The sequence below is a fragment of the Cygnus atratus genome, chromosome 6, assembly GCF_013377495.2.
Source record: "Cygnus atratus isolate AKBS03 ecotype Queensland, Australia chromosome 6, CAtr_DNAZoo_HiC_assembly, whole genome shotgun sequence".
Taxonomy (NCBI): Eukaryota; Metazoa; Chordata; class Aves; order Anseriformes; family Anatidae; genus Cygnus; species Cygnus atratus.
The window spans coordinates 38951525-38962760 of NC_066367.1; the positions used below are offsets into that span (position 1 = coordinate 38951525).

Consider the following 11236-nt stretch of genomic DNA (forward strand, 5'->3'; position numbering starts at 1 on the left):
TACCTCTGTCAGCCTGGTGATAACCCTACAGATGTTCTTCTCAACAAACTCTGTGGTTCAAACCCTCACGCTCCCTTTTGAGGCAGGCTTTAGCCCATGAGGGAACAGCAGCATGTCACTGCAAAGGACATGCTTTTATGTACACAGCAGGGAGGAGAAGGAGCAGCAGTTCTGTGGATTTGTTCCTGAGTTCATATGCTAGATGTAGATGTGCTGGTGTCAGCCAAGAGTTTCACACTGAGGAAATGTAGACCCTCACACTGAGTTCTGCAGTAATGGCTGGTGAGTATATCATGAAGTATGTGCAGCACAGTAACCGTGTGCTTTTTGTAGGATGCCTTTGATGATGCTGTGAAGTACTTTGGGGAGAATCCCAAGACAACACCCCCCTCAGTCTTTTTCCCAGTGTTTGTCCGATTTGTGAAGGCCTACAAGGTGAGCAGGAGCATCCTCACCTTCTCTTCTGTCCTCAGCATTTATTTGGCACCTGTGTGGCTCAGGGTTCCCAGCAAAACAGCTTGTGGCTCCCTCTAGCTTTGATGCAGCGTGAGCTGTCCTAGACAGCACAGTAACACCGGCCTGAGGCAGCACAAATAGTTGTTTTGGGATTACTTTCAGGGCTGAAAGACAATACAGCTGTCTGAAACGCTGGAGGAGTCCTCAGAAACTGAATGTCTGTGGGGCTGCAGTTTGCACCTTTAACCCTGAGTATGCGTCTTTTGGGATTGGGAGGGGGAGGTTGCGTGACCTAGAGAGGTCTCTCCCAGCCAATTTTTTTCAGACTTTGTTTAGAGGTAGTTAAACTGCTACACCCTAAGCTTGCCTAAGCTTGTTTTCTTGGAAAGTCCTGTGGTAGCAAATGATTGTGTTATTTATTTGTAATATTCAGGTTCCCTGTGGCAATTTGAAGCTATAACCTGTTTTTTTTTTTGTTTGTTTGTTTTTTGGGGTGATAAATAGCAAGCAGAAGAAGAGAATGAGTTGAGAAAAAAGCAGGAACAGGCCTTAATGGAAAAACTTATGGAACAAGAAGCACTGATGGAGCAGCAGGACCAAAAGGTATGAAACAGATATGTCTTTCAGGCCGGAGCCATCATGTTCACGTTTTTCCTGAGAATTCAATTCAGAAACCACAGCTCTGTGTAAGAACTTAAGTTGTCTAGACTTACAGTTGCCCAGAAATGTAGTCTCTAGAAGTTTTTTTCCTTATGGGGAGAAAACCAAAATGGGCTAAAGGAATCCAAGTGTATAGCTGTGCTACTTCGACATTTGCAAAATCCAAGAAAACTGAATAGACAGAAAGGCATCTGGCCCATATTGCTGTTGGCTAATTTTTTTTTCTTCTTTGGCCTTTTATCTGTCTGAAAAGCCGTCTGTATGAATTGTGCAGAGCCTCCCATCACTTGCAGGGACACATAATGTTTGTTCCCAGATCTTTCCCTTTTAGAGCATGGCAGCAGGAGTAAGCCCCGTGTTACCATTTTATAGGAATTTTCCTGACCTCTTTTTTCCCCGAGCTAATGCTTTGCTGTAGGAGGTTTCCCATGGCTCTACAATGGCCGCTTCGGTGATTGATGCTGCTTCACACAGCTCTTGTCATTAACAGGTATCTTTAATCCCAGCCGGGCTTTTTCCTTGGGAAAGGAAAGCCTGTTCTCATTCACTTAATGCTTTTCAGAGGTAAAAGGCTGGAGTTTCAGTTTCAAGTGAGGAGAAGGCTTGGAACTAAATTACAAATGTAAGAAAGAAAAACAGCTTGGCAGCCAGGTTAACTTGTGGCTCTGGCCTTCCTCTCCATGGGATGTGAGCTTGCCACAGCCTTGGGTTTTCCTGGCCTTGCAAAATTGGGCAGAAAACTGGCAGTTACTCTTTGTTGGTTGCTATAAGTGGGATCACCTGGCATTTCAAATGTTCAGGAAAAGAGAAACAGGGTAACTGGAGGTGAAGCCTTACAAATCCTCTCTTCTTTGCTTTCAGTCTCCTTCACATAAAACAAAGAGACAGCAGCAAGAGCTAATTGCAGAGCTCAGACGGCGACAAGTCAAGGATAATAGGCATGTGTATGAAGGGAAGGATGGTGCTATTGAAGACATTATAACAGGTAAACCCACTTTGTTCCACAGTCGCAGAGGCCCTTTCAGAAAGGACAGAAATGTGTATCTGCCTAGTAGCTATCGTAAGTGCTTTAGGTACTTGAAGTGTGTTACTGGAGCACAGCTTAGGAAATTGTTTACTTGTTGTGAATCAAATGTAGAAACTTATGCTAATGGTATGTAACAAACAAACCCCAATAACTTGCCTTTTACATGTCCACTGTCAGTGCTGCCGGAGTTTGTCACAAGCACAGGCCTTGGACATGTGCTCTGTTTCTTCGCTCTCCTCTCGCAGCATGTTGGGACCCACTCAGTCTGATATTAGAGTAGGCAGCTCAGTGCCTGACCTCAGCAGTTACTCCAGTGGCGATATGCATGCCATGCAGATCTTTCCCAGAAATCTTTTTTTACCCTTAAATGGAATGAATGATGGATGTTTAACATTATTAAGAGCCTACATTTTCATTAAAATGTACTAACAGTAATTGCAGCACATTATTGCACAGTTACGGCAAATCATTTAGTCAAACCTGAATGATTTATGACCCTAAACTGCTTCTGGTTTTACTGCTTTTCAGTTTGTTAGACAAAGCCCGCACTGATCACCAACCTAGGGTCACAGGGAGAGGCACAGAACCCGTTGTCACAGCCAGAGACAGCCGGGACATTGTGTGCAAACATTTCCTGATAGAGCTGTCTTCTAAATTGTACTTTGCTCAGGAGACAAGTAATTTTTATCCATGCATCTCCTCTGATTGTGGTACTTGGATTTTAGCGCATGCTCTTCACCTGTGATGTGGAAGGAACATGATTTTAACACTTTGATAGCTGTACAGTAATTTATTTCTGTTGCACAGAAACTCAGAAAAAGGTCTTAGGGCAGGATTTCCTTGGCTACTTCTCCTGAATGTTTTCCATGCCATTTTTTCCTGCAGGAGGGGAGGAGAGCTGTTTTATCTCTCAGTAAGGAAAGCCAGAGAATTTTTGCCCAACGAGATGACAGGGTTGAAATGCTTTTGCGGAAGCTTTCACAACTCTTTCTAACTTTGATTAATGGCTTCCTAAGATAATAGTCTCTAGGAGGCAGACTTGCTGTAATATCTAATAGCTTACTGCTTCTACAACTCCTTCAGACTCCTTGAGACTCAAATAGTTGACAAAGTGGTTCTCCTGCTCTGTGGGGGAAACAGATTGTGTGAAAGGTGACAGTCCACATGCAAATGGCAGTCCAGTGCAGGGAGGGCCAGACTCAAATAACCCCAACATTTCCTATGGTCTCGTGTCCAGGATTTCTATTACAGGGGTGTCTCTGAGGGCCTCAGGCCACGTAATAATACAGGTTAGGCACAGAATGTCAGGTAGAGCTGAGGTCACTTGAATATGGCCTGCAAGACCTGTCAATGGTATGGAAATAGTCAAAAGTGTCATTTAAAACTGGCTAGTGCCTCTTCAGGTGGGCAGGAAAGCCCTGCTGGTCTGGAACAGGCCACTGTCAGAAACCACAGCCATTTCTGGAGTAATGGCTTTTACATTTAGCGATGGTCTTTCAAAACCATTGAAAACTGTGTAGTATAAGAAATAATTATTCAAAGACTTAAAACTGCCTCGTTCCCAAATCCTAGTAGTATCATGAGACAGCTGATTGGAACATGTAAAACCGTTCCTGGATGTCCTTAACCAAGCACTAACAGTGTACTAATGCGATAGATCCGTGCTCCTCACTGCTCTGTTTGTCTGTTTGGCTGTTATTCCCATGCAGTGCTGAAGACTGTGCCCTTTACAGCTCGAACCGCCAAGCGTGGCTCTCGGTTTTTCTGCGAACCTGTTCTCACTGAGGAATTCCATTACTAAACTATTCCTCTTTCACATCTGATGCTCTTAGAAAAAAAAAAGGTTGCTGTAGATTTTTGACACTTCTCCATTTGTACGGACCTCAGCCAGGATCATGTGAATGTTGAGTGTATAGTAACGTCCAGCGTCCGCCTGAAGTTGTATTGTTGTCACCCTTGTTGCATGCTCTCGTGTTTCAGTAACTTTTTATTCCATCCCATCGACTTTGTCTTTGATGCTTTTGGCCATCCTTGCATTTCAAAGGCATCTCTAATCCTCATGACAAGTGCCATAGAACAGCAAGTGGTGGAAGTCACGGTAGATCTGGTGGAGGCTGCATACAGTGGACAAGACTTAGGAGGCCAAATGCAGCCGTGCAGTGACGGTTCACTTGTCTTTTCTATGTCATCTCTTCTGGCCTACAGATCTTTCTCTGTATGCAAATCTACCTATGTAATACGCATGTAATAAATCGGCTGTATGCCAAGCAGAGTTACGGTCTGCATGAACTAAAGGGGACTCTCGTGGGCTTTGCTTTCTGGCTTGGAAGGGTTGTCCGTAGTAATGTACGTCCTCTGCGAGGAGCCGCGTTTTGTTTCAGACTTTCTAACCAGCACCTGCATGTCTGCATGTGAGATACGGAATAAAACGAACAGCATCAAATCTCCTCTCATTCGGTCACATCCACGTTTAACTTTTTTCAGTTCCATGCCAACTTTATCTAAATCAAATCAGAAATATTTATTGAGCAGTAACCAGTTCCAGTGCTCTTGGTGGACTCAGTGCAGTGCTGCAGTTGGCTTTGTTCCGGCAGCGGTGCACGAACGGGGGCAGACGGAGGCAGCGACGCTGGGGAAACTCAGTTATTTGCCAGAACCATGGAAATTGTGACGAGGAAAAGCTTGACATGGAACTGAGTGATTTACATCTTGTGGTGTAAAGTGTAAGAAGGGTGTGTTTAACCCAGCATGTTTGTTAACACTGTTGTCTTGAATTAAGGATCGAGTGGCTTAAGAAGACAACAGTGTTTCACTTTGCGATGTGTATTTTTATGAATGCTTCTAATAAAATTGCAAACTATAATCAGCTCAACAATTATTTGCTCTTTCAAGTTAATTGCTGTGTTATCTTCCTGGAGCCAATCTTCAAAGCAGCTTGGAATTTGGTTAGCAAGAGGCAAGGGTGGCCCTCTTGTCCTTTCCTCTCCTTGTCTAACCTCCTCTCGTAGCCTCGGCCTTACCCCTCCTCTTGCTCTGTTGGCTAACGTGCCCGGATCTTTGAACGCTGAGTTGACTTGCTCTTCATTTTCCATCCCATTTTTTACTTAACCATCATTTTGTGTTTGTTTTTTTTTTCTGTTTAGCCCTAAAGAAGAATAATATCACTAAATTTCCAAATGTTCACTCGAGGGTAAGGATTTCTTCTAGCACACCGGTGGTGGAGGATACACAGAGCTGGCAAGCATCACTTTTTACTTAGCTTCCTCCTCTCTCTGTATGCCAGACAGCCTGTCAGTAGTCGTGGCTAAGTGTAGTGCTGGTGAGAGCCCAAAGGCCAGTGCAGGTCCAGGCTGTTTGTCCTCACCCTTCTGTGTCAGGGGCTCGGTAGCCCACGGGCTGCTGACCCCTGCGTTTTGGCCCTTTCCCTCCCGAGGTAGCCCGAGACAGGCAGCCTCGTCCCCAGGTCGGTTCAGCCCCTGGTTCCCTGGACAGGCCCCCAGCCCGCAGCCGGGTGCGTGGTCCCCATCGCCCCCCAGTCGGGGTGTGAGGGATGGGCCGAGAGCAGCCGGGAGCAGGGAGCAGCAGAGGCAGCCCCGGCACAGCCCCTTCTGCCGGGGGCACCGGGGGCTGCGGAGCCTGGGCGTACCAGGAGGTTTGAGGGAGGCCGTGCCCAGCCCCACACAGATTTGTTTCCCAGGCAAAAAGATAAAAGCCTGCCTAAACAGGAGGTGCGGCGTGCCAAGCGTGCCCCTTACATACTGCACCCTGCGGGGTGGCACCTCTGTAGCACAGGGAGCCCCGCCGGTCACCGCGTCTTCACAGCGCTCCTAACACAGGCTTTCGTTCAAACGTCCATCTCCGGCTTTCTCCATTGTTCGACCCATCGCATGCTCAGTGTCTCCCTTCTCTTCCCTCCCGAGCTGTCACCCCCTAAGCAGCAGCCAGGGCGGGCCGGGACAGATTTTGTGCTGTGCTGAGGCGGAGGGCAGGGGCGTTGGGGTCAGCAGCGTCTCTGCGGCCAGCCGGGCTGGTCGCGGCGGGGCAGCTCCGCAGCCGTGGGTTTGCAGGCTGGCTGCAGAGGAAAGCCTGCTTTGAAAAAACGGGTGGATGGGGAGCATGAAGCCAGGCTGTTCTGATAAACACGCGTACCCCTGTGCCCTGTGTTTCCTATTCAGTGAGCTTCATCCCACGTTGCAGAACGCTTGCAGCTCACACCAGGGTTTTAGAGGCTGCAAGAAGGAATGAGGCAAACTTCCTGCAAACTGGCTTCAGTTGCTGTTGCCTTTGCTAACGAGGTTAATCAATACCAGCTGCCCGGGGGTGGGGAGAGGCTCAGGCCGACTTGACGTGGTAACTCCGTTTGGGTTCAGCCGCGCCGCAGAGCATTCCCCAGCATTACCTGCTGCTTGGGCGCGCAGCCAAAAGGGCACGGCAGTCAGTGCCTGCTCCCGGCTGTGCCCCTCGGGGTGACGGCCCTTCTGCTGTTCCTACCCAAGCTGCTTTGATTGGCTTCCAGCAGGACCTTTTCTTGTCTAGAGAGTGTGCGCGCGTGCGTGTGCCCGCGGGCGAGACGCGTGTGCTCACGACGGCCGCTTTCCTCTCCGCAGATCTTAGAAACCAGCCATACCGACGGGCCGATGCGGTGAGGAGAAGCGTCCGGCGGCGCTTCGATGATCAGAACTTGCGCTCTGCAAACGGTGCTGAAATAACCATGTGAGCTGGAGACCTGCGCGTGTAAAGTCGAGGGGGTGCTCGAGTGATACCTTGTCCATGTGAACTGTGTGTTCTGCCACTTACTTACAGCCTTGGGAACGGTAACGTTGCTTTCTAAAGGGCTCAAAGACCTAGAAAACGCATAGGAACGTCAGCGATGGGCTCTCCACTCAACTGTAGCTAACAAGTGCCTAAAACTGAAGTACCTGCTCAAATTAATCAAAGCAATAGGACTTGATTTGATTGGGTATCTTTTTACACCAATACTTTATTCAGTATTTTTAACCAAAATGTAAAATATGTGTTGTTTTTGGGTGTTTAGTTTGGTTTGATTATGTAAAAGTTTAGTGATCGGTCTTCTGTTGACCTTACCTGGATCCCGACTGGTTGTAAACAGGTAGTACTTGGATGTGCTCTGCTGCGAGCTCCCTGAGCTCTTAAATGCATTCCTGCGCTGTCAGCTGAGGAATTAACCTTGGCTTCAGATGCACTTATTGGCTTTTTTTTTTTTTTTAAAGAAACAAAACATTTAAGGGCTTTTTCTGTATGTAATAGGGAAATAATGACAAGAAGATCCGTACCTTTTTCCACCATACACAGACTCCACACCATATAGGTAGGATGTGGTAACGCGTAGGTCAGTGATCACACGATTTGTAACAAATGAACACTATTCTTCACTTTAGGAGTCTGATTTCGGTGGTGTGCAATGCAGGGCTAAGGCATGAGGGATACCTGCGGGGACAAACGCATTGCAAATGCACAGGAGAATGGTGGATACGGCAGTTACTATGTTCTTCAGATAGAGGCAGCTTTTGAGTAACAGTGTATTTATTAATTAGCACTAAGGTATTAACATCTCAGTAATCAGTATTAGGCTTCTGAGGACCATTACAGTTCAGTTACTAGCACAGAGAAATCATCCTGTGCCCTGCTGTGTAGGATTAACATCCCCTTACAACTGAGTTTGCATCTACGTTGTAACCCCCCGGCGTCCTTTGACAATCGAGTTCAAATTAAGTCCTAAGGTTTGTTTGTTGGGTTCATTTGTTCAGTAGCACGCCAGAGAGGTTCTACATTGCATTTCCAAAGCGTAAAAAGGGACGGTAACGACGCTGTGCACTCCCCACTGCCAGTTTGCCCCAGTACCCCAGAGTAACGAGACACAGCGCTCTGTGCCGGCAGGGTACTCGATTTTCTCAGACGTGAAGAACTGGACTGCAGATAAAGTTGTACTTTCCAAGATACATTTTGCTTACAGCTTACCTTTCCTGGTATCGTTGCATCAATATGTTAATTGTAAAATTTATTGTATAGTATTTAACCACTGAATTTCTTTTCTTTTATGTTGTGCTTATGTGAACCACTGGTGAAGGTCCCATTTTTCTTGGATAATGTGTAGTTATATGATAATCTGTTTTTAAATGTACAGATATTTTGCTACGAAATTGGTGCAGTTTTTTTATGGTTTTTACACTTCTCTTTTATTCCCACTTTAGCCTCTGGGTAATATTGTAAATATTGTTTAAAAAAAATGCATCAGCCTGTGCTATACAATCTGAATGTTATTTTAACTTATAGTTTTTGTTTTTATATTTAACTAAATGGACAGTTTGGGGCTCAGTTACCACATTGACCTCTGCTTACCTATTTACAGGAAGTTGACTTTAAAAACTGCCACCTTCTTGCATTTTACAGCAACATGTACTTGACATGCTAAAGAGAACATGCCAAATTGCCTCTTTCTTCACTGTTTGTGACAGAAGAGTATTTGAATCTGCGTAAAAAAATTTGGCAGTTAATTTAATAAATTGGTAGTCAAACGGTTTAGAACAGTAGCTTTCATATTAAGCTCAAAGGTATTTTTTTAAACTTAAGACAAAAATTCTCATTCAACTAGACTGTAACGCTGGCATGTTCTCTTTAATATTTTTCTAGTAATAGACCTGCTTCTTAGCAATATTAGAAATGTTTTATAAAAGCAGTTCATGTTACTTTCCTGGTCTGTTCCTGGCATAAGATCAAATAAACTATTTACACTACTAGCCCGTAATCCAGGCTTTTTGGGGTGTGTGAGAGATTTATAGTGCCCCTGGTCCTGGTGCTGCTGGAGACATGGCCGTGGCACGCTGCAGCCACCTACACCTGGCTTCAGCACAGGGCTGGGTTTTAAAAAGAAAAAAGACAGAAGGAAGCAAGACTGGTTCTTTGGGGCAGTTGGAGACTGGGCAAGGCTGGAAGTGAAACACCGAGGCCCATTCGCCCCCGCCTGCCGCCATCCCACCCGGGCAGAGCCTCCTTTTGCAGCGGGTGCCCACTGCAGCACCCGACTCGCACGAGGCCCACTGAATGCGCAGCGCTGCCGCCCACCCCACCAGCCCAGGGACCTCGAATATTCATCTTGTGCTTCGCTACGGCCTCGCCCGAGGCCCCAGGTCCCTGCGTCACAGCCTGAGGTGGGCCTGTGCTGCGAAGTACCTGGAGCAGGAACACAGCCGTGCCCCCAGCAGCAGTTCTGCAGCAACCGCTCATGATCGCCTCCCTGCCAGAGTTAGTGGTGGCGAGTGGTTTGCTATCACAACACAAAACCCCCACTATTAAAGGCCTAAACTAAATGAGACAAACTTCATATTTTAGCCAAAATTCAGATTTAATTTTAGAAGGTTTAACAAAATAAATACAGTGGAATGTGGGGGGAGTGCGGGGCTGCCAGCCCCGGCCCCCGGGTGGCTCTGAGGGGACGAGGGTTGGTTGCCTTCGAGAGGGCAGCAAAGCAGAGCAAGTCAAATACAGTCAAAGTTAAACATCATCATAGGTACCGTTAACATTTAAAAATAACTGATTTTGCTAAAGATCCTTTAACGTTCAAGGCAGAAATGAAGCATTTGAACGCAGAGCATCATCGTGCTGCCCAGCAGGGGAGGCACAGGCAGGGGGCATCTCTGCTGCACCCTGGACAGGCCACAGGAGAGGTGAGGCCACAGAAAAGGAGGGAAAAACAAAACAAAACGCACTCAGGAAGCCTTGTCATTTCCCTTAAAAATAAATTATGCCTTGCCAGGATTGTTTTCAAAAAGCCTCATTTTAAGATTTTTTTTTTTTGAAGATCTGATTAAAAGATGAAAAAAACCAAAACATTTGATTTTTATTTTTTTAATGGAAAAATAAAGGCAAACCTTTTAAAAGTAGTATTTACTTAGAAACACGTTTTCCTTATGTAAGTTCAGCAAATGCAAGGCAATAGCAAAATACTGTACACATGTTCTGTGTTTGCAAACCATTATGACCAAATCCTAAATTAGTTCCCTCTGCATTTCCCCCATCCCGGATCCGTATCAATGTAAAGCCAGTGTAAGACAAGATTATCAGCTAACCTCATGTTCTAGAAATCATTTGCAGTTTATTTTTTCACTTGGGCATTGCTACCTCTTCCACTATTCACACGTTTTCATCTTAAAATATAAATCCAGGGAAGCGAGCATACAAGGTTAACAAAATACATGGGATGGGTAAAGTCGCTGCTGACCGCACACAGCCCTGGGAGCACCAAGTTCCCTCTCTGGTTCTGTGCGTGGGGAGCCACTTGCTGCCGGGGAGCAGCCTGGAACAAAGCCCCTGCCAACATTTCAGGCTGCAGCTTCCCAGCTTTGACACAAACACTTCACTGTAGGCAAAGAATGACCACAAATCCTACTGCCCAAACCTATGATTTTTTTTTTGTTTGTTTTTTAAGTGATGGGCAGTGAGTGGGTGATGAGCAATTAATGCTCTCAGCTGGAAAGCAACAATAGTGAAACGGGCTCTGTACTGACCATCATCTAAGCACCAACTGAACTCAGTAAAAAAAAAAAAAAAGTTATTTCCTGCTAAATAGAGCAGAGCAGCTGTCTCCAGCATTTTGTATTTCAAATGACTAATTGCAATCTCAACCAGTATTCTTAAGAAGCCTGAATCACGTAACCACCCTAGCAAGAAAATATGCTGTATGAATTGGACCTTTGGGGTTATTTTTGCACTAGTAACAGCTGTCATACATTAGGAAAAAAAGCACTGAAAACAGAGCAAAACTCCAAATACAGCCTTCAAGTTATTTTTGTGTGAGCATATGTTGCTTAAATCCAAGAATCAGAAGATAGTAATAATTTATCAGAGCTGTACACAGTATTTAAAACTAGAAATAAATACTAGTACACACTAGGAGACAAGGTTTAATAATTGATAAAAATGTACAAAAATATTCCAATCAAAGGTTTCAGAATGTGTACCACAGCAGTCACTGCTTGTCACTGAACAGGGCCGACAACTTTCCTAAAAGCAATCAAAAAAGAGACGGAGCTTCGGAGCTTAAGCTTCTTCCTTTTCCCTTTTTAAGGAAGGGTT

At 45.6% G+C, this 11236-nt stretch overlaps 1 protein-coding gene across 5 annotated transcripts in view; it reads left to right on the forward strand.

The window, feature by feature from the left end:
• FMNL2 (formin like 2) overlaps nucleotides 1-8901 on the forward strand; it is a 127438-nt gene extending 118537 nt beyond the window's left edge. Inside the window, exons 23-27 of one of the 5 annotated variants that reach the window (XM_035566103.1) lie at nucleotides 334-435; nucleotides 961-1059; nucleotides 1978-2101; nucleotides 5287-5380; nucleotides 6751-8901. In XM_035566103.1, coding sequence (XP_035421996.1) covers nucleotides 334-435; nucleotides 961-1059; nucleotides 1978-2101; nucleotides 5287-5380; nucleotide 6751 — 420 coding nt within the window. In that variant the 3' untranslated portion in view covers nucleotides 6752-8901. Of the gene's footprint in view, nucleotides 1-333; nucleotides 436-960; nucleotides 1060-1977; nucleotides 2102-3852; nucleotides 5012-5286; nucleotides 5403-6750 lie in introns of those variants that run through there. The other 4 variants (XM_035566105.2, XM_035566102.2, XM_050711751.1 and 1 more) reach the window with 4 other exon arrangements.
• The last annotated feature ends 2335 nt before the right edge of the window (nucleotides 8902-11236 follow it).